At 36.3% G+C, this 24,737-nt stretch overlaps 2 protein-coding genes across 2 annotated transcripts in view; one reads left to right on the top strand and one right to left on the bottom strand.

The window, feature by feature from the left end:
* trioa (trio Rho guanine nucleotide exchange factor a) overlaps positions 1–24,737 on the top strand; it is a 784,286-nt gene that overhangs the window by 505,231 nt on the left and 254,318 nt on the right. The gene's annotated exons all lie outside the window — the stretch shown is intronic.
* Positions 13,507–24,737, bottom strand: part of si:ch211-57n23.4 — a 52,732-nt gene continuing 41,501 nt past the window's right edge. The window contains exons 11-14 of the mRNA XM_009294370.5: positions 21,478–21,594; positions 21,255–21,381; positions 19,328–19,463; positions 13,507–19,171 (exon numbers count right to left, since the gene is read on the bottom strand). Of these exons, the coding sequence (XP_009292645.2) occupies positions 19,085–19,171; positions 19,328–19,463; positions 21,255–21,381; positions 21,478–21,594 (467 nt within the window). The 3' untranslated portion in view covers positions 13,507–19,084. The remainder of the gene's footprint in view (positions 19,172–19,327; positions 19,464–21,254; positions 21,382–21,477; positions 21,595–24,737) is intronic.

The following is a 24,737-nucleotide window of genomic DNA, read 5'->3' as shown; positions in this document are numbered from 1 at the left end:
GTTCAAATGTGAGTAATTATAACAAAACATAAGAGATTATATAAAATGCATTTTGTTTAATGTAGTACTGTCTTGCGCAAGATATTTTACACAAAACATGTTTAAATCTTTTTTTTAAAGCCTGTAAAATGTAATGTAATGTGTATTTATATAGCGCATTTACTGTGTATGGCCGTACACCCAAAGCGCTTCACAATCCTGAGGGGGGTCTCTCCACACCACCACCAGTGTGCAGCATCCACTTGAATGATGCGACGGCAGCCACAGGACAACGGCACCAGTGCGCTCACCACACACCGGCTATTGGTGGAGTGGAGAGACAGTGATAGAGCCAATTTGGTGGATGGGGATGATTGGGAGGCCATAATTGTAAGGGCCGGTAGAGGGACTTTGGCCAGGACACCGGGGTTACACCCCTGCTCTTTCACGAGAAGTGCCATGGGATTTTTAATGACCACAGAGAGTCAGGACCTCGGTTAAATGTCTCATCCGAAAGACGGCGCCCACTGACAGTGTAGTGTCCCCTTCACTTTTACTGGGGCATTAGGACTCACGCAGACCACAGGTTGAGCGCCCCCTGCTGGCCTCACTAACACCACTTTAAAAATGTACATACCATTGGTTTTCAATACTGTGAGCTTTCCTGATAATCTCCGTTTTTTTTTTTTGTTTTTTTTTTGTTGTTTTTTTTTATTTGTGATAGTTGTTTATGAGTCTGCACAACTGTACTATATTAAATACACAGACTTGTACAACTGTCTTTATGGGGACTTCTTAAGGATACAATGATTTTACAGACTACATTTTTTATATTTTAAAAATACTTAATTCTGTGCTATTCATTCATTCATTTTCTTTTCGGCTTAGTCCCTTTATGGGGTCGCCACAGTAGAATGAACCGCCAACTTATCCAGCATATAAACATGCAAACTCCAAACAGAAATGCCAACTGACCCAACCGAGGCTCGAACTAGTAACCTTGTTGCTGTGAGGCGATCGTTCTACCCACTGCACCACCATGACGCCCCTTTGTGCTATTTATGAACTAATAATGTTAGTGAGGACGTCACAACGGAATGAACCGCCAACTTATCCAGCATATGTTTTACGCAGTGGATGCCCTTCCAGCTGCAACCCATTAATGGAAATCATCCATACACACTCACATTCACTACGGACAATTTAGCTCCCAATTCATCTATAATGCACGTCTCTGGACTGTGGAGGAAAACGGAGCACCGGAGGAAACCCGTGGGAACACGGGGAGAACATGCAAACTCCACATAGAAATCCCAACTGACCCAGCTGAGGCTCGAACCAGCAACCTTCTTGCTGTGAGGTAACTGTTCTTCCCACTGCGCCACTGTGACACCCAATCATTAGAATATTATATTTTTATATATATATTGTACATTTCCAACTGTAAACATTTTAAAACTCATTATTTGATTAGCAATGTGCATTACTATACACTATATTCAGACAACTTTAGGCAGTTTTCTCAGTATTTAGATTTCGTTTTTGAGCCCTCAGATTCCAGATTTTCAATTTAATTCATCTTTATTTCTATAGCACTTTTACAATGTACTGTAAATTACTAGCAGCTTAACATAGAAGTTCTAGTAAATTGAAACTGTCATTTCAGTTTTCAGAGTTGAAGTTCAGTTTAGCTCAGTTCAGTGTAGTTTAATAATCACTACTGAAAGTCCAAACACTGAAGAGCAAATCCATCAATGCACAGCTCCACAAGTCCCAAACCAATTCAAACAGTTTCAGCCAATTATTGTCCTGTCCCAAGAAAACACACATTCATGGAAATCTTTGAAGTATAAATCTCATTTACCAAAAATTGTAACTTATAACTGGTTTTGTGGTCCAAGGTCATATATAAAGAGCTGATGTTGTGATACTGATGTACGCCATGCTTAGTTCAGAGCGTATATTCTTTCATAAGCCATGCTGCTATTAATTATCTGATAAGATGTTAATTGGGTCTTGGTTAAATGACTATTAACCTAATCTCCTCTAGATGCTCTATTGCTCCGAATCGGACACACTGTGTGATCATTTGATGTGTTAGGGCTCACACTCTAAATGGTTTAATGTGGAGTGTGAGCCCAAACACATCACCTCTATGTCTGCACTGCAAAAAAAATGTGTCTTATTTAGAGCTTTTGTCTTGTTTCTAGTAAAAATATCAAAAAAATCTTAAACTAAGAGGCATTTTCTAGACGAGTAAAAAAAGTCTTATTTGAAGAAGTAATATGTCAAAATTAATTGAGTTTTTCCTTAAAATAAGGGGTAAATAATAATAATAATAATAATAATTTTTATTTATATAGCGCCTTTCCAGAGCTCAAGGACTCTTTACAAGGAATGCGACAAAAAGATAAACAAACATACATGAAGTCAAATATAACAGTGGTTCTCAAAATGTGGTATGTGTACCACTAGTGGTACGCAGGCCTCCTTCTAGTGGTATGCGGAGGAATGAAATATGTCATGTATATGCTACACACATTTCAAAATTTATCAAAAATGATGTATATAATATGTCATACATTACATATAGCCTATATTTCTGATGTAATCTGCCACATTTTTAACTGTGCAGAGTTGTAGCTGCTTTACTAGGCCTACTGCACTACTGTATTTCAATACTGCTCATTTTGGTGGTACTTGGAGAGACAATTTTTTCCTGGGGTGGTACTTGATGAAAAACTTTTGAGAACCACTGAAATATAACAAACTGGAATTACACAAACAAGACCTAGGAGACAAATGAGCAGAGTGGAGGTGGATCAGATAAAGTAGTCGGTTTGGCAGATCAGAAGCAAAGGATTCAGAAAATAAGTGAGTCTTAAGTAAGGATTTGAATTCAGAGCTATTATTAGCAGAGCGGAGTGAGCGTGCTAGAGAGTTCCAGAGTTTGGGTGCAATAACACTTAATGATCTGCCCCCCATTGAAGAGAGGCGGTACCGAGGGACAGTGAGAAGGCCGGAGCCAGCGGAACGTAATGAACGAGTTGGGGTGTAGGGGACAAGCATGTTGCAGAGATAGGAGGAAGCTAGGCTATTTAGGGATCTAAATGCAAGGAGGAGAATTTTGAATTTAATGCGATAAGCAACTGGGAGCCAATGGAGGTTGTACAAGATTGGGGTTATGTGAGCGGAAGGTTTGGTATAAGTGAGTATTCTAGCCGCAGAGTTTTGAATATACTGTAATCTGGAGATGAGGCTGGCAGGCAGACCAATGAAAAGAGCATTACAGTAGTCAACAATGCGTGAGCAGACAAATGTATGTACGACAGTCTCAGCATCCTTGCTACTGATGAAGGGACGCAGTTGGGAAATGTGACGTAAATGAAAGAATGCAGATTTGATAACAGATTTAATGTGAGAATGAAAAGAGAGTATGGAGTCGAAGATTACACCAAAATTTTTTACAGAAGTACATGTTTTAATTTGTGAGCGAGCAATCTCACAGGAGAAACTGGTGGAAATATTGCTGGTAAGCTAAATATTTTTGTTTTATCTTCTGGCATAAGATTATTTTGCTTGTTTTCAAGGAAAACTCGCTTCATTTGGGCTCATTATTTCTTAAAATGAGACTATGGGCCCTATCATACACATAAGGTTTCCCTATCCAAGAGGGAAAGTGAAAGTGATCCATTATCTCTCATTCTCACGCAGTAGATGCTCTGTTTAACAGTTTTCTGTTAAAAAAAACTGTTAACTGTTAACTATTTGCTAGTGAAATGCTCAGTTTTTCCACTTAGACTTACTTTACGTCCTGTAAATAGCGAATGCGCTTATGGCGCGACGCCGCTGGCCCTTAAAGGTAATGTGAGATGAGACTCTAATTGGTTTATTCTCAAAACACACCTATAACTCATTAAGAAAATAAACTCAACCCTTTTAGACCATGCACCATGGCGCAAAGCAAATTTTCCCGTCCGTAAATTAGCAAAAATGCGTTCTGACACGCCCTGAAAGCGTTTGCGCCCTGCGTTTTGCGCTCTGCGCATTGACCGTCAAAATATAGCCCTATATGTTTTGCTTGTGTAGCAAATGCTTCTCAATTTAAAATTTTTTAGATATTTGGACTAGAAACAGGACAAAAATCTAAGTACGAAACACATTTTTTGCAGTGTGACGCATGTAAAAAGATTTATTAAATGCATCTCTGAGAGCTTGATATTGCAGGGCCAGCTTTGTTCAACATTCAACACAGACCCTGTGGCTCTACAACTCTATAAGGTGAAACAAAAAAACAATCACAGATAGTGTTGACCAGGCTGGAGACAAGACAGACGCACAGAGATATTGAAATAGGCACTGTTTGCACAAATAAAACTGGAAGCAATAATAAAGCGCAATGTAATACCGGCCACAAATTAATGTATGAGTCACATTGGAAACAACATAATGATTTGTTCTTTCAATTCAAAAGCTGGGATATTATGAACTGTTGCTATTTATATCACGTATCCGAGAATAAAATAAAAATGGGAGGTAATTCTTTTCCTAATAGGTCTCTGGCGGGGGGAAAAAAAAAACATGTGGTGTCACATAAGAGACATCTCCAGGGTGGAGACAGGACGGGTTAGCAGGGCGAGGTTTCCATGGCAACAGCCAAAAAGGGTCGAGAGACTTCGTATGCGTGTTTGAATGCGTGTGTGTGAGCAGGTTCAAAGGCACACAACACTGTTATCTGTCAATCAATCTGCAAACTATTGCATCATTCGACTGGAACAGTCACATGACCAAAACAGAGAAATTACATTATAAAAGTCATATAAAAATGTATTCTGCTGTTCAAGAGTGTTCTCTGTGAGTTAAAAATCAGAAAGATGCACTTCATCGAACACATGGACCCGGTTTTTCAAAAGTAATCCACTAGGATTTTGGATAACGGATTGGATCAAATCTAGAAAATGTTTTTTTCAAAAGAAAAAAAAAAGGGGGGGGGGGGGTTTAGACCTTTTTAGTAGGATTTGGATCACTTTGATCCACAAAAAAATCAGGATTAAACTGATCCCTTTAGAAGGGTGGATTCAGCATAGATTTCATGCCCAAAATGTAATGAAAACTAAAAAATGTATCAAATAATTTGGATCATGCAGTTACTTACAAGATATCCTTTTGATTCATAAGGTTTTATTGTATTTGTTTATCCGTCAGGCTACAGTGATTAGGAAGGCTTTAACGCATTCAGCCTTTCAGTATAGACGAATTACCAACCTACGTCACACATGATGTCAAACGGGTTCCCGGTTGCAAAAAGAGACTGGTGGCAATAGTAAACATGTCGTGTTGTGCGGTAGGATGCTAAATTAGAAAAACTTTTACCATACACCACACTGTTTTAATGCCAACTGCAGACGTCTTTGGCTAAAAGGGAACTGAATGAAGTGAGGACCTATTTAAAAATGCTGGACTCTGCAGTTCTCATGGCTTATCAGGTAAGTTCAGGCTGTGCTGAATCATACACATTACTCATTTTTGATCACAGAAATTATATCAGCAAAAACAGTTAAATATGGTGAATTAAACTGCGGACACTGAATGCTAAGAATGAAAAGTGTAAGTTATTGAGGTAAAGTTGGTTTTATATTCACACATTCATTCAGTGACAACTTGTGACACACTCCCTATTTACCAGAGCGCTTTGAATAGTCGGTCTGAAATTACCTGCAAGTATGACTTGAAAACAACATTAACACTGTTTATTTGACTGTGAACAATGTTGTACTTTGATAGATATTGGCTGCTAATATGATTTCGATATTTAGAGTTGGCAAATAATACTTTTATGAAAATATTTTATTAAGTAGAAAGTCTGAATGTGCGAATATAAAACCAACTTTACCTCTATCTGTAAGTTCACATACCCTGCAGTACAGGCGTAGCTAGTTCGCTGTCAGAATGCCGTACTTTTGCTTGTTGATGATTACCCAGGCCTTGTACAGCTCGTTAGCTCGGTCTTTTTCCCTTGTCCTTGGCTAGGGCAGAACTTTTTAGCACTGCATAGTTTTGAATCTGGTAATCATGGAACATTATTTCTTGCACATGAACAGAACAAAATTGTTGGCATCCAAAGACTTGTAGGCCTTTAACTTCTCTCTTGTTAAAACATGGATGCTTGGCCATTTCGTCTTATCCAATATTCATTGGGTGGGTGCTATCGCAAATGGACCTGTCAGATGAACGCCGCTCACTTTAACGTTACCTTTGCAGAATAACTGTGCTTATTACTGGGTGACGAGCTGTTATAATACGCTGAAAGCACTATGTAAATAATATGTAATCAATATAACTATAGCTGTCAAAATTGACCAAAGACAATAAATTTTAATCTGTCACTTAATATATATATATATATATATATATATATATATATATATATATATATATATATATATATATATATATATATATATATACTGTATATATATATATATATACTATATATATATATATATATATAATATAATATTATATTATAATATAATATATAATTATATATATATATATATATATATATATATATATATATATATATATATATATATAATTTTTATTAGTGATGCATGCAATGATTACAGAATAAACAAAAAAATGCAAAGAATGGCAATGACTGATTTTTGAAATCACTTTCAACAATTGCTAAAAGAGACTGAAAGGGCAAAAGCACAGCTTCATCTGGCAGAGAAACAAGTGACTGCAGCAAACCAAGACCAGACTTGAGACCCGCCTCCTAAAGGCTACACTCAGACAAGCTGGTCTCTCCACATCAGATGAGGAAGTCTGAGATTGTCTTTTTTTATTCAATACATCTATATTTGAATCTTGTTATAAATATCCTCAATGTACAGTGTTTGTGTTGTAGGTCTCAGATGAGGGGACTGCTGCATCAGGATAAGGTGGGGTTTTTCTTGCTTTTAGTTTTTTTTTTTTTTTTTTTTATGTGTTTTCATTTCAAATAAAAATAAAGTTATATTGACCCCACACTGGCTATTCTATTTGTTGCTCTTTACATATCTATAGCTCTACATTGTGATTTCCTATCCTGTTTGAGCACTGGTTATCCAGATTTAGTTATCCTGAAAAGTTCCTATCCGGATCAGATTGATCCAATCTGATGTTGCTTTGAAAAACTGGCTCAAAAAGTAAGCTGGATTACGTGATCACGAAATCGCAAAAAAAAGGATTACTAAATCCGGATCACTTTATCTTTTGAAAAAAACGGGTCATGAAATTCATTTTTTATCCTTGAGAACAACTATACTGTTATTTAATCCAGAGTAAGTGATTTGTACGGTTTATTTACCGTCCAAAAGACCTTCAGGTTTCACAGAGCTTAATGGCCTGATCTGCTGCAATGTGTAGCCTTGGGAATTGGATAAGAAGGTGTCAGATGTTTTGGTGAGGTTTCACATCTTGCTGCACCTCATTATCGTCTTCACTGAATAACGAGGACACCCATATGCTGGTCTTAAAAAAAATGCTAAATTCATATAGCTGCTAGACACAGTGGCACATATTTGCTGATTTTAGCATATTTAATGGCAGACGTTACATATCTCTGAAAATGTTGGCCTAAAAACGTTTTTCCCCCCTTGAGCCATAGCTAAAAATCCACACATCTACATAAACCTTCACATCTAGATGTATATTGCACTTTTAATTAATTATTTTTTATACTTATTGTCGTAATCCTTTACATTTTAATTATTGTATGAGTGGTGTGAATTACAGGGGGGTTTTGGGGGGGGATTGACCCTCCTGATTAAGGCTTGTTCCCCCTGAATGACTTCAAAACAAGGTGTGGGCCCTTTATAACTGAGAAAAAGTTCACTCTGAACTCCATTTAAAATAATAATGTTAGCAATTAAAATAATAGACATCCTTTTGGCCACCCCTATACTGGTTCATACCATTGTAATTGCATAATCAGTGCATAAAAAAAACTCATTAAACAGTCTGAAACCGATAGACACCATAAGAGTTCACAAGATTTACATTTAGTCATTTAGCAGACGCTTTTATCCAAAGCGACTTACAAATGAGGACAAGGAAGCAATTTACACAACTAAGAGCAACAATGAGTAAGTGCTATAGGCAAGTTTCAGGCCTGTAAAGTCTAAGAAGGGAAGTATTAGTAGTATTAGTTTTTTTTTTTTCAAGATATGAAGAAAACCACGTTTTCTCATTAAATAGGTGTTTGTTTCAACATATTGCCTAAAAGTAACTTCAAATTAGATGCTTTGTTCGTATAGTTTGTCCTAAGGTAAGCCAAAATAGCTAATCAGGTCAGAATACACTAAATTGCCTATCCCACAAAACACTGAAAACTTAAATGCATTTTAAGAATAAATCAGGTGTAATTTAAATAAACACATATATTTCATACACTGAAGCATGTATTACACAAACTAGCATTACCAAAAAAGTTGACCCCCGTCAAGTGTATAATTCACACGCTGATTGTATAGTATGTACATAGAGGTACAGTTGGTTTTATAGTTGGATATTCAGACATTCTCCTTAATAATATAATTTCAGAAAAGTATATTTCGCAAATAGTAAATAGGGAAATCATAGCAGTAAATGACTATTAAAGTACAGCATTGTTTACAGTGAATTAGATAGGGTTAATGTTGTTTAGAAGTCATACTTGCATGCTAATTCCGATTGAATATTCCAAGTAACATGGTAAACAATATAGAGACTGCTAAATGAACGTATGTGCGAATATAAAAACAACTTCACCTCTATTGTTTACACCATGAGCTCCTAAAAATCCGTTTTATATATGTAAGTTACGCACTGACTTGAATAAAACTCGTTTGTTATGCTGTGAGGACCTACCTTTGATCGGTTTGTGCTGATTGTCTGCAACATTCCTTCCTACAGTTTGTGAGAAAATACATCAGCAAAATATGAAAGTTTTAAACATGATAGCTGCGTCCCAAATCGCATACTTATGCACTATTTTACGCCATTTTGTAGTATAAATAGTGTAAGTAGTGTGTTCACATTGAAAACTCTCAAAATAATAAGTGCACTTTAATTACCCGGATGATGCACTTATTCAGCCGCTAAAATGAAGTGTGTAATGATGGACACTTCACGCACTCAACGACCGCAGGTTTGCTTACGTAGCGGAAAGGGCGGAGCGATCGGACGCACATGTTGAATAACTTTATTTATTTTGGATAGTGAAAGCAAAATTCTCCTACGAGAGTGATTATAGCGCCTCCGGATGGTAAATGCGGCAATACTCACGGCAGGTATTACTTGATAATTCAGTCGTTTATTTCACTGATTTGGCAACAGTCAAACGTCATCAGGGAAACGGTTTGAATTTCCGCTTAGTAAAAAAAACATTAGTGTGCCATTTGGGACAGCACTACATACATATACTATCCTGTTGAGTGTGTAAGTGCATAAGTACATAGTGCATGAGTGCATAGTGTATAGTGTGCCATTTGGGACGCAGCTAACATCTGATTATTAGGCATTGCTTGACTTACCCCACTGGAAATTACCCCGTTCTCGGCCGCAATAGAAAAGATTTAACCACTAGAAAAATATAAACTAGCTAATAGAAATAGGAAACAGAACATCTCAACGTAGGTTAACTTACCACCTGCGCTCGCGAACGTTTTGTAGTGCGCTTGCGCAAAATAAGAAGGCACTTCAAAATAAATGTAAAAATACATGTAGATAAATGTTTTGTGAAGCGTTTACGAGAAAATAAATATCTAAAGAGAGAGATATAAACTTAGAGCTGCGAGATTTAAACTCAGAAGTCATACATCCAAATCAAGTTTTAAGGTAAAATTCTGTATTGTCGTCAATCTTATTTTTTCACCTCACACAATTTCAAGTTTATATAAGGTATCTAATTATGCTAACGTTATTTGTAATAAGTTGTTTTCACAAAATGCCAATATATATATAAACTGCAGTCCGGCAAAGATAATTGTGAAATTCTGAGCAGGAAAAGGGCAGAATTGTGAGTTTTTTTTATTCATTTGAGCAGCAAGTTCTCTACATACAGTACAACTTTAAGATATAAAAATTTGTGTTGCGAGAGGTAAAGTACCTTTTCATTTTTTTAAAGTGGCAGAAATAAAATTCCACTGGCTACAATATGCTCTCGAATTAACTAAAACAAAGCAACAAATTAACAGGCTTAAATCAGCTGAGTTTATTTTAATAAGGTATATGCACACAACAGACTTTAATTTGAGTCAGCGAGCCCCAGGGCTTCCGGTGAATTGTCATCCCATACAAAATCACAGCATTTAGGATCTGATTTCTTTATAAAATAGCTATCTTCACTGCCTGTCTGCGATACGATACAAAGTGGGTATTGGACCAAAAATGTTTTCAAAATATGGAAATGAATTTTACCCCAGTATTTTCAATGGAGCACTGCAAGTCGGCGACTGTCCGCAGAGCCTAGCTACAGGGGGTCGTACCCCGGATGAACAGCTCAGCGTGCACGACACAGCGTGCACATGAGATTTGGAAGTATCGCACTCCAGATGCACACATTCGCATGTTATTTAGTATTAAACTATTTAGATGGCGCTCTGTGGCGCATCAGATATATGTACAGTGTATTGGAAGCCGCAAGGGAGTCGCCCACCAGATGCGCCGTGCCACGCAGCGCCATGCATGTTAGAATTCTATGCAAAGAATATACAGTGTATGTGTAACGGAGACCAGCCAGAAGGGGCTGTGCAGGTAAACCTCACTCCTCTGACCTCTAAAGGTGCTCTAGCGACAGTCGCTAGAGGCCATGGTCTTTAGACTCCTTGGTAAAGCAACCGACTTCCATGCGGAAGGTTGCCGGTTCGATACCAGCTTGGAGTGGGTTCGGTGCCGTAGGACCGGCGGGGTTACATTGATGCCGTGACCTGGATGGGAGTGAGGTTTAGGTGGGTGAGTGTAACGGAGGCCAGCCAGTAGAGGCTAAGCAGGTAAACCTCACTTCTCTGACCTCTAAATGTGCTCTAGTGACAGACACTGGAGGCTATGGTCTTAAGCCTCCTTGGTAGAGCAACCGAATCCCATGCGGGTTGGGTGGCGTAGGACCGGTGGTTACATTGCTGCCGTGACTCAGATGGGAGTGAGGTTTAGGGGGGTGAGTGTAACGGAGGCCAGCTCGTAGGTGCTGTGCAGGTAAACCTTACTCCTCTGACCTCTAAAGGTGCTCTAGCGACAGACGTTAGAAGCCATGGTCTTTAGTCTCCTTGGTAGAGCAACCGACTCCCATGCAGAAGGTCGCCGGACGTTACCAGCTCAAAGCGGGTTGGGTGGCGTATGACTGGCGGGGTTACATATGCACACAGCGGAGACTTGCCACCAACTTTCCGGTTGTTTCAGCTATGACTCACAGTTCATATTTCTGCTGTGCCACAGAGCACCATGTGCATAGTTTCATTTTAAATAAAATACAAATGTGCACATCTGGTGTGCGATACTTCCAACTGTAATGTACGCACTGTGTCGCGTCTCTGAGCGGCGCATCCGGTGTGCGACCCCCTGCAGTCTGTTTAACTCAATATATTTGAGTTACACTACAACAGTGATGCTGTAAAAGGAACATTATGGAATTGGAAATAGTCACATAAAAGCTTTGACAGAAAGTTCATCACTGGCTAAAATAATCTAACTGTGCATATAGCCCTTTCTATGGCAGGACATGATATATTTACCCCACTCTTCATGTCTGGGTGACTGGAATATAACCATTTACAAGACAACAAGTGCATGATAGATGCTTTAAATGTAAGAATGTGAAAGAACCAAGCCGGCCTTCTTCCAACTAACATTTTTATTCTCTGAAATAAGTCTTCCATTACTGAGTCCCTATACATGTCTTGTTTTAAGGATGAGCTCCATTTTACATGAATAAAATCATAAATTTTATATGTAGCCCATATATCAAACAGCAGTCAAACAGCAAACTAAACACTAGTTCTGCTTGTACTCTGCACACTTAACTAGAAATAGGCTGTTACTGATGGAGCATGATGATATGGTGTAGGGCCGGTTTAGTATGAGTAGTGCATTGGTTAAAGTAGGGTCATATTTCCTTTTATTTATGAGGCATGAAGCAGTGAAGGATCGGGTGTTTTCTTCCTATTTATAGCTGGTTATTTAGAATGGGAGGAAGCATTTGGGCTTGAAAAAAGAAGCAGGCATCACCCAGTGACCTAAACTGAGATAAAGAGAGATTCTTATCCAGATTACCAAATTGATTTGAAGGTTATAGGTGAAGTCTTATCATTGCTTCATGACTATTAACCCTATAGATGAGTTTCGATTCCACTGGACAATAGATTTCACTGCGTCTTTCAGTCAAATATCTATGGTTCACATGTGTATCTGACTATTTCAAATCAATAAAAGCAGTATTTTAAATCAGCTTTGTTACTAGACGTCGAATCAGAAAGTAACACACACAAACATATTCTTGTTCTTTGTTTTTATTTGGTTTCAGGCGCTCTGGAATTTGAACAAATCAGAAAAAAAGCAGAGACTGTGCAATTACGATAGTCACCTCGATCAAGAGCTCAGCAGTGAAATCTCGAGGCATTTCTAAAGACATTCCCATTGGTTGCCAGCAAAAGGCAGACATCAATAACTCCCCAAATAGGTCTGGAATTTATCAAAGCACATCCTTGAGAATTCAATCACTACTCGACGCGATGATGACACCAGAAGGAGTTTAGTGAAGAGACAAAGACCGGCATGCCAATTTGAGAAATGCCAAAGAGCAACATGATCAATGTGAGTCCTGCAAACAGCTTCACTCTACACACAGATCCATTTTAGAGGACGCGGTCTGTATATTAAGCTGTTAAACTGCAATACCATAAATGCAAACAAATATCAAGTTTGGTCCATTTACTATCGCGCATTCATCGCTTGGTCTCCTGTAATTGCCCTCTCACTGGACATCAATCTCTGTTTTTAATGAACCTTATACATTTTATTTGGAAATAGGCTCATTTTACAAGTCAACTAGAGTGAAACAGTTGCGTTTTACCATATTTGAATCCATTCAGTCAGTCTTTGTGTCTAGTGGGAGCACTTTTAGCTTAGCTTAGCATAATGCATTAAATCAGATTAGACCATTAGCATCTCATGCTAATTTTTTAAAAAAGGAGTAACTACAAAATAGTCAGGTTTGAACTAGGAAAATTATTTAAACAAGGTGGCATGGTGGCTCAGTGGTTAGCACTGTCGCCTTACAGCAAGAAGACTGCTTAAGTCCGGGCTGGGTCAGTTGCCATTTCTGTGTGGAGTTTGCATGTTCTACCCGTGTTGACATGGGATTCTTCCACAGTCCAAACACATGCACATGGGTATGTGTGTTAATTAGTGTTTCCCAGTGCTGGGTTGCAGCCTGAAGGGCATCCGCTGCGTAAAACATATGCTTGATAAGTTGGCGGTTCATTCTGCAGTGGAGACCCCTGATAAATAAAGGGACTAAGCTGAAGGAAAATGAATGAATGAGTTACCTAAAGTTTTTTTTTTACATTTCTTGACAAGCAAGATGCTAATGGTCTAATCCGGTTCAATGATTTATGCTAAGCTAAGCTAAAAGTGTTTCCATCAGACCTGGAAATTAGCTGAATGGATTAAAACTGGTAAGCCTCAACTGTTTAACACTCTGGGACTTCTAAAATGATCCTATTTCAACAAGTGGAGTCTATCTTTAACCGTTTTTTGGTTGGAGACATCAGTCTCAAAGTGTTTAAAGCTTTTGGGTTTTCAGGTTCAAATAACTCTAAAGGAAGTACACGTTAAAGCATTGTTTTTCCTCATTGGTCCTAGCCCTTAAACTCTAGTTCTCAACTATTTTTTTTCTCTTTTTTCTAACCAGTGAGTCATAATCCAAACAGATGGTTGATTCACTGACGCAAGCTGCCTTGATGTTTAAACGGGTTAGTTCACCTAAAAATCATTTACTCCCCCTCCACTTGTTTCAAACTGGAGTCTTTTTCTTTCAATGAACACAAAAGAAGATATTTAGAAGAATGTTGGAAACTGGTAACCATTGTTGGTATTTGGAAGTCACTAGTTCCAACATTCTTACAAATATCTTCCTTTGTGTTCATCAAAAAAAAAAGAAACTCATGAAGGTTTGAAACCACTTTAGGCTGAGTAAATGTTAATTTTCAGATGAGCAAGTAAAACATTGTGAATCCCAAATCGTATCTTTACCCACCTGTTGCATTTGACCCACAGTTTTTTTAGGTTTCTAACAAACACTTTCAAATTCTCTTTCATCTTCTACAGAGAAATGAAAAAACAGGCGTTTATCAAAATTGACATAGAACAAAAAGCAATAACATTAATTAAAATATTATTAATAATAATAATAATAACAACATTACAAAAAGAAAATGAAAATGCCATCTTTCCAAACCAAGGTAGGTACCGTGACAACTTTGTGAAAGAGAGTAGAAAAAAAGTTCTGCAAAAAGAACCAAATATTGTGTTTAAAATGTGAGTCATCTAATGTTTACCACGCTACAAGTCACGCTATACAGCTACAAATCTAAAATCCTCCCATTTGTCTTCCGAAACACTTCAGTTCTTTCAAATTCAACATGAGGAAGGGAGTTTTAGGCTATGGAGGGGCTGAACTGCAGTGATAATTGGTAAACGTTTCACACTCATTGTGTTCAAAAGGTCAACCTGGAGTATAGAAGAGCATCTTCACGAAGGCAGATTTCTCTTCAGATGTCTAAGGGTGCGTTCACACTTGTAGTTCAGTTCCAAATGTATCAAGAAAACTTTATTTTTTGTGGTTGCATCTTTGGTTCATGTTGTGTTTATGATACGGTCAAATCACACCAGAGATTTTGGGTTGAATACAGAGCAGGGTTCACATGTATTTAAGCTAGTTTGTTTAAAGGGGTCATGAACTGAAAAAGACAACTTCCCTTGACCTTTTCAAATATAAGAGCTTAAAGTACTGTAAAAACATCTGATAAGTTTTAGAACTCAACACCTTGTGGTTGCTCTAATATAATCAAAACAACAAGTTCTAGAATGTTCTGCACTATGATGTAATAATCTGCATAAGCTCCGCCTCCTCAGAAGATTGACACCTACTTCTACTGCACTGCCTGTTTAGCTTTGGCTTTGTTTATATGCAAATCTGTCAGCCAATCAGTGGACTGGATGTGAGTCTACAATTGGCCACGCCAATAAAATAGTCAGTTACTTCATAATTATGACGGATTTTGATGTAAAATTTCTGGAATGTTCTGCTCTATGATGTAATAAGGTGGATGAGCTCCGCCTCCACAGAAGATCTTCCACTACTTTTACTGTACCGCCTGTTTAGCTGTGTTATCATGCAAAACTATTAGCCAATCAGAGCACTGGGTGTGAGTCTACAATTGGCCACACCAATAAAATAGCAGACTTTCATGTTAAAATTCTGGAATTTTCCAAGTAGGTATCGCTGCAAGGATTACACCGCAAGTAGGTTGTGTTTAGGTGGTGTAGGTGGAGTAGAGATTAATAAAACACATCACGTTACTGTAAAGTTAGGGTTGGGTTGTTCTGCTCTATGATGTAATAGGTTGGATAAGCTCCGCCTCCACAGAAAATCGAGACCTAATTCTACTGCACTACCTGTTAAGCTCTGTTATTAAGAAAAACTGTCAGCCAATCAAAGCACTGGGTGTGAGTCTACAATTGGCCACGCCCATTCTCATGAGTGTTAAAGTAGCACATAAGCCAGTTACTTCAAATTAATGATGATTTTGGTGTTAAAATTCTGGAATGTTCTGCTCTATGATGTAATAGACTGAATAAGCTCCACCTCTACTGAAGATCGACACCTATTTGTACTGCACTGCCTGTTTAGCTTTGTTAAAAACTGTCAGCCAATCAGAGGACTTGGTGTGAGTCTACATATGGCCACGCCCATAAAATAGTTACTTTAAAATCATGACGGATTTTGATGCTAAAATTCTGGAATGTTCTGCTCTATGATGTAATAGGGTGGATAAGCTCCACCTCCACTGAAGATCGACACCTACTTCTACTGTACTGCTTGTTTAGCTTTGTTTATAAGCAAATCTGTCAGCCAATCAGAGCACTGGGTGTGATTCTACAATTGGCCACACCCATTAAAAAGAGTGTCCTTATGAGGGTTAAAACAGCACAATATATAGTGTTACTTCAAAATGATAATGGATTTTGTTGTTAAAATTTGGATTATAGCATAAGTGGACCTTAGAGAACAGTACAAAACAAAAGGTACGTCATGACGCCTTTAAATCGAACAAGTGTGAACACACCCTAAATCTTAGCTAGATCTTCACAGCTCAAAACTCCTTTGCTTTCTTGATGCGCATCAGTAAACAAGTCAAGTTCTTTGGTTCCATTCATATGTTACTGTATAGACGTAGCTCCCTTGACTCTTTCTGAAAGGACATCTTTGATTTCTTCTGACCCCAGGTTTGACCCACCGTTAGCCAATCACAATACGCACACATTTACGCATGAATTCATACAAACACTCTCATACGTTTCTGTGCTTTGGTAATGAAGTGTTACAAAAGATAAAGGATATGAACGTTAAATATGAAAGAGGTATTTGGTATTCATTCTACTATTTGGCAAATTCAACTCTATAATCATAAAAAGGACACAAATGGTCCTTCTCTCACATATAAAATCTCCTTGAAAATATATCCCATTTTCATTTTGGTTATTATTTAAACGTGAAAAGGTTCTCAAACCAAAAAAAATATTGACAGTTCAGTGTTAAAAGAGGGACTTATTTGACTATTAAAGCTTATAATGTGTGGAAAATGTTTGTCATTGAGTCCATTTTATAGCAAGTTCCCTCTTTGAACTGCGAAAACGTAAAAAAAACACTACGGCTTAGGAAATGAATATGAAAACCTTAAAAAATGTACATCTTTGGATATCATAAAGCTTGGTTTTTCATATCGAAAACATTTTTGGATAATCTGCTGCCATGCCTGTTTGTTTTTGGGAGGGTTGGGGGTGGGGAGAGCATGGTGGTTTTCTCAGTAAACCCAAAACCAACCATCATCTCGCAGCTCCTTCAGGTTCCCATGGCAACCGATTTGGCATCTGGAGAAAAGACCAGCTGGTTTGGCTGAAAACAATCCCTTTGGATAAACATCCTCACATATTCCTCGGTTGGGAAGCAGAGTAATCCTAAGCTTTTGGTTTAACAGGTGGCATCCGCACGGAAAGGCCCAACAGCATCCAATAAGGGTCCATACTTTCCATGCTAAGATATCCAAACAAAATGGATCCCACTCTATGTCTGCTGTTTCATTTTTTCTTTGGAGTTCAGCAGCATCAGAGCAGATCCAAATCATCTCATCCGACACTTATGATGAATGAACATTCGCATCAACGGCTCTCAGTGATGAAGTAGGGAGGGTTTCTCAGACAGCGTTTGTCTGCTAAGGCAATATCTGGAGGATGAGCAGCCGCGGTCACACTCTCCATGGCAGTCGACCAGATGGGCACCTGAACGCAGGCTCTGGAGACTTTGGCACAGGCACTGGCAGTTAAGAGGAGAAGCAGGTATATCTGAACAAATTTTTTTTTTGGCTGAGGTAGGCATGCTTTATCAGCAAGAGGCTAATGTTAGCCCAGAACAACATTCTGAGGTAGCTATCTTTGGAGTTATACAGCTTTTGGTGGGTGTTATAAAGGACAGGATAAGGGGAATGGTTGGTAAGAATCCATCACTTTTATGGTTCCTCTGGGTTAGCCTGCCTCGAGGCATGACGGTGAAAAACACGACAATCTATTTACTTGAACTCGCACACAACCACAAGCGAAGGCAAAAGCAAGGCCACATTATTTATCATGGTTTATCCGAGTTAAGGCTAACAAACGGAACAAAACATTGCTCCATGTAATCATTTCAACAGAGAATATAGTGAGTTTTGTTAATCACATAATTCATTATGTATCGGAGAGGTATTTATATTTGGCTTCGGCAATGTAGAGCTACACTTTATTACCAGAGGACGCGTTGCGAAAGGAAGTTTTGGTTATAGCAGAAAGCCCTTTGGTAATAAAATATAAAGCAGATATGTTTTGTTTTGCTTCCATTGTGTATTTAAGCTCAGAAAGAGTCACTATTATTAACTATTTTTTCTCCTAAGGCTATCGTTTCTAGTGCAGACACATCGGCATATGGATCTTAAAGAGACAGTTCACCCAAATCAGTTCATCATTTACTCACCATTCCCATCTCACAAACCTGTTTTGAGTTTCTTATGTCTGATGAACGTATAAAGAAGATATTCAGAAGAAACTGGTAACCATTGATTAATTCTTTCTACTATAGAAGTCTATGGTTACCAGTTTCTAGCCTTTTAGGTTCAGCAGGAGAAACAATTGTTTGGAATGAATTAAGAGTGAGTAAATTGTGAGTATTTTGGGGTGAACTATTCCTTTAAGCAGTCAAGCAGTTTGGTAATAAAATATAAAGCAGATATGTTTTGTGTTGCTTCCATTGTGTATTTATGCTCAGAAAGAGCCACTATTTTTAACTTTTTGTCTCCTAAGGCTATTTTTTCTTGTGCAGACACATTGGCATATGGATCTTAAAGAGACAGTTCACCCAAAACTGAAATCTGTCATCGTTTACTCACCATTCCCATCTCACAAACTTGTTTGAGTTCCTTTCTTCTGATGAACGCTAAAGAAGATATTCAGAAGAAACTGGTAACCATTGATTAATTCTATCTACTATAGAAGTCAGTGGTTACTAGTTTCCTTTTAAGTTCAGCAGAAGAAAAAAAACAAAGGTTTGAGTAAATAGTTTGTGGTGAACTATCCCTTTAAGCAGTAAAGCTTTGGATCTAAAGGGAGGGAGAAATGCTAAGCTCTCTATATGCATTTTTGTAGTTACAACATGCTCTTTAACACCCTTAAACAGTAGCAGCGGTTTAGAGAGCATGGTAAATATGGGATTTTGGTGGGCAGGCTAGGCAGAGGAACCACAATGAGTGATGTAATTGAGGTAATGCTAGTGCTAGCCAGTGCCTGTGCCCGTGCCTGGCAGATTGGATGGGTGCTGCTCAATAAGAACCTGACACTGGGTCTGATCTTTATTATGACCCTGAAAAAATAGAGAAAACAAATGTTAATATGATTAACCACCACATACGTTTTAGAGGGAGTTTGGAATGAACTCGCTGAGATGCTAAAGCTCAATTTGTGTTACTGAATAAAGTTATAAAGCTTTATAAAGCTAGACCTAAAGCGCTAGTCTTACCTGAGGAACTAATTCAATGCCTTGAGCAGGTTGTGTTATTCCCTGTTTAGGGAGTCCGTTGCCCTGAACTCGATGCCCTCCATCTTCACCCTGTGGCACAGACCAGCTGTCCTGGGTCCCCTTCCTACAGAGAAAACTGAGACAAAAAGTACATTTACTATCATACTTCAGACGTTGCAAACTGATTAATAGAATTTTTGTAATATTATATGAAAAAAAAGGCTAGAATGTGAAGATAAAGATATATAATCCTGCTAAAACTAATAATTATACATATTACTGTTATTAATATAATCATAATAATACTAATCATGGCTCTTAAGATATTTATGAATATTTTAGCATTATTTTATTTATGCAAACAGCTTTTACTTGTATTCAATTATATTATAAATAGAGTGTTGTTAATAAAGGTTACGTAACAATTAGCAATTTATAAAAATATGTTACTGTCTTTATATTAGAAGTGCATCTCAGTTTATTTGTAGAACACGTTATTGTATATTACTTGTATCAGAATGAAAACATTCTGTATGTATGTATATATATATATATATATATATATATATATATATATATATAAAAACATATAAACGCATATATACACACATATACTGTATTGTTTTACTGAAGCTAAAGAAAGTTACTAAATGTATTAAAATACTATTGATATTAATATAATATAATCTCTCTTTTAAAGGTGAAACTTCATATTTTTTTATCAGCACTATAGAAGTATGCCTTAAAACTACTATTAATATAAATTAATACTACCATTCATATATTCATTATATTGTATTTCTAAACTACATAATGACATTGCATTTTATATCTGTAAAGTATAAAAATATAGCATGCAGTGCTCCACATATATAAGTAAACCCCTCACAAATCTATAGGAAGCTATACAATATTATATTTGTGCCAATACATTAGATTAGTCAGTAATGAAGCCAAATCTGGAGCTTATCTAACAAAATAACTTACAATAACGGCCCAAAAACTAGTGTTGGGAAATAGGAATATATATTTTTAATGATTTTTGTCTCTTTTTCATTTCATTAAACAATTATTTGTATTGGTCATTTAAAAGTCATATATTAAATTAAGTTTTTATCGAGTCTAATATGTTTTGCATATTAATGAAGCATTAAAATTAAATATTAGCAGACATTTTTGCAATATTTGAAATATATGTTGCATATATGGCATATAATTGATATATATGAAATCTAAATATGAACTTGTATGTCATATAAAAAATTTACTTGGGTACGATATGTTCATTTATGGCCATATAGACACATATAAAAACCTATAGTTAATAAATTTGCACATTGGTGTAAACTTTTCCTAATTAGGGTTTAAATACAAGCAAATATTTGTACAATATTTGAAATATTTAAACACCCGTCACAAATCTATCTTTTAAATTCATATTTTAATAGGAAGCTAGACAATATCATATTAGTGCATATACAATAGATTAGTCAGTACTGAAGCCAAATCTGGAGCTTATCTAACAAAATAACTTATGATAACGGTCTAAAAACTAGTACAGCCAAATTTATATGTTATGAAAAAAATATTAAGTACAAATTCAAATTTAAAAAGAGGAAAAATCAAGACAAGCAAAAAAAAAATTTTTTTTTGACATTTTGTAGGTTGTATTTTTATTTTTAATTTTTTTGCAATATTTTCCTTGAATTGAATTTTATTATCTTTCACTGTTTGGTGACTACAATATTATTTTAATAAATATATCTGTTTATTAAATCTGTTTTGTTTAAATGCACCAAAACACATTGCCAATATCCACTGAGAAATGGATAAAAATATTTATTTTCAAAATGGGCTGTACTCAATTATGCTGAGCACTGAATATAAAACTATTTATAACATTTCTGCATAGAGATTTCTTCATTACCTGCGCCGATATCCGAACATGAGGAAGAGCACACAGAAAATGATGCAGGCCATGCCGATGTGGATGCCAACCACAATGCTGCTCACCGAGCCCTCCACACCCCTGCAGTTACACTGAGCTTCCTCTCCTGCACCACAGAACATGATTATCATTGAGTTAAAATTCAGTTAAAAATAATAAACATACTTACAGTACACATGTCTTAAAGCAAAAGCTAGTTTACCTGCTCTGGTTTTAGCACTTGTGCCGTCCTCAGCCAGTGACACGAGCTTCTTCGAACAGTCGCTCTCTCCATTCCCATTGTAGGCCACCAGTTTGACTTCATACACAGCACCGGCGTCTATGGAGAAAGTGGAAACGTCCGTATTACACACACACATACACCGCAAAATCAATCACAGATACTCCAGCATTCTCCTCACACATATACACTGCACTGCTTTTGTTGACTTTGCAGTCGCAGTATTGATTGGCTGCGGTGAACAAACTCCTGGATATTATGTCCGTCTTTTACTTTGGCTTATTTTTAGTACCTGATGCAAAAAGTGTTATCAGCAATAATCGCAATTTTCACACGCTTTTCCAAGTTTTCTAAAATTCACGTATTAGACAAGTACAAGTAGAAGTGCTTATTGCTCAGATATAGGTCAGGTCTGTTTTTGAAGGGATAGTTCACCCAAAAATGAAAATTTCCTCAAGTGTTTCTATATAGAAATCTGATATACGGCAACACATATATGCAAATGACAAAAGATCATATTCGAATTTCACATATGTAAAACATAATTATGTCATTTATGCAACATAATAAACATATATTTCAAAATACTTCAAACATTGAGATATATAGTTAGATTAGTTTAGATATATATATTTCTATATTTTTTATATATATTATTACAATAGTTCTGTCTGGTTCTCGAATCTGATTGGCTGATAGCCGTGTGATATTGAGGTATTATTAGCACTCATACAGCCCTTGTGTATTACTCCACCCACACGAGTAATGAGCAGAGGACTACAGTTTTGACAAATATTGCAGCTGTTGAACAACAAATTGTACTTTTGAGGCTTTTTAGGGGAGAATGTAGTTGTTTAGATTGCAACTACACAGTTTTTTTAATATAAGGACAGTGCTTAATTTATTTTTCATTTCAGAGATTTAGCAAGCCTCCGGCCATCAGCCTGTCATACTGAGCAGAGCAAAGACGGTTGACATTCCGCCACAAAAACCGCAAAATAAGTCCTTAGAGGAGAAAAAAATTTCAAACTTCAGCTGAACAAATCATTACAAAACAGGTAAGTGACTTTCTAAGTAAACATCTCTCTTTTGTATGCTGGTAGTGCTGTATTTATACCATAGTAATCTGGTATTGTTTGCTTTGGCTTTTTGGGGGTTAATTATTGTGATCTCCCGGTTGCAACATAGAAATACTGAGAAATCTCTGTAGACTGATGGCATTTCATGCTGTTCAGCCTTATAATCTTAACATGTGAGCAAAATCACGTGTATTGTCATTATTTTAGACATTGCGCTAGAGAATCATTCAAATACTAGCTCTAAAGTGACGTTTGTGAGTTAGCAACCGCTTCTGCTGTTCTGAAGTCAGCTGCAGATGTGAATGAATGGCGGAAGAAAGTAGTTCTTTATACAAAAGTGTTTTTAGTCTCTCCGTGTTTAATTTTCTTTTTTATATACATGATTACGCCGTCAATATGTTACAATATCACACAATAACAATTTCACACGAGTAAACATCCAAGTTCATGTTTAAATTTCACATATCTAAAACATTTGTCATTATATATATGTATATATATATATATATATATATATATATATATATATATATATATATATATATATATATATATATATATATATATATATATATATATATATATATGACAAATGTTTTCGAGATGTGAAATTCAAACATGAACTTGGATGTTTAATGGTGTGATATTGCGTTAAAAAAAAAATATATATATATATATATATATATTTTTTTTTTTTTTTTTTAACGCAATATCACACCATTAAACATCCAAGTTCATGTTTGAATTTCACATCTCGAAAACATTTGTCATATATATATATATATATATATATATGACCTTGGATGTCATATATGTAAATTGCATACTGTTTATTTCCATATATGCAATTTCTATATGGGGTTGTAAACTTTTAAAAATGTATTTGCTCTGTTAAACACAAATAAAAATATTTTGAAGAATTTTGGGGAAAAAAGGAGCCATTGACATCCATAGTAGAAACAAAAAAATCTCTGGAAGTTAAAAAACATGTTTATTTTCCCCATTGTTCTTCAATTCATCTTCCTTTCTGTTGAACAGAAGAGAGAAATTCAAGCAGAGTTGGAACAAGTGGATGATAAATAAATGCTGATTTTTTGGGTGAACTGTCCCTTTAAGGTGGGCTGAGCAGAGGAATATTTCAGCTGTCACTGACTGTACAGACATAAAAGCTTGTACAGAGCTGATAAAAGGGTCGAACAGTGATGTGAGAGAGCATTTCAGCCTAAAACACCAGAATGAGCAGAGCTGGATGGAATCTGATGACGTGCTGTGCTGAGATTGTAGGAATATACAGTATATGGGGTCCTTTGTATAGCCTCTCAAAGTATTTAGACTTAATACTAAATGCCAGTGATCTTCTAATAGATTTTGAGAGTAATATTTATGTTGTTTAATTAGAAATAAACATGTAGAATTTTTCAAGTAATGAACTTTTGAAGTGAATAGACTTCAATTTCTTTGAATAATAAGAATTTAAGAAAACTTCAGAACAAATGATGACAAGAAGTCCTGACAACAAATGTTCTTTAAGCTATGCAATGTTTAACTTAATATATATTTTTGTTTGATTGATGCAAGTTGAGAAGACTAAAAAAGATGATTTAATTTAACAGAAAAACTGTGTGAGAAAGATTTTTTTACAATGCATTTCTTCCTAATAATAACCTTACTCTGTCATATTGAAAAATGCATTTATATTTTTTTATCATTGGTTCAACTTTTTGTTAATAAAATGATAAATAAAAAAGAATTAATAAAAAAAGGCCCAAACAGACCAAGAATCTGAAAACATTTTATACATTTTGAATGTATTGAGACACCAAAAATGCAATTTACAAACTCTACAAATGACTTACTTAAACTGCATGCATTTAATTGCATTAGACAACAAAACTACACCATCTGGCTTCAGCAGATACGACCCAGCTCCTCAAAGCATGTCATAAGGCTTTTATATATCAGATATAAAGATTTATATATCATCTGAAATGTAAATAAATTTACACTAATGTTTGTTTTTTAGGACAGGGCAATATCTGGAATCTGAGGGTTAAAGAATATTATGAAAATCACATTTTAATTTGTCCAAATTAAGCTCTTAGCAATGGATATTACTAACCAAAAATTAACTTTTGATATATTTATTGTTGGAAATGTTCAAAA

This window comes from Danio rerio, chromosome 19, assembly GCF_049306965.1.
Source record: "Danio rerio strain Tuebingen ecotype United States chromosome 19, GRCz12tu, whole genome shotgun sequence".
Classification (NCBI taxonomy): Eukaryota; Metazoa; Chordata; class Actinopteri; order Cypriniformes; family Danionidae; genus Danio; species Danio rerio.
Note: the sequence above shows the minus strand (reverse complement) of the source record. Positions and strands in the feature narration are given on the sequence as shown.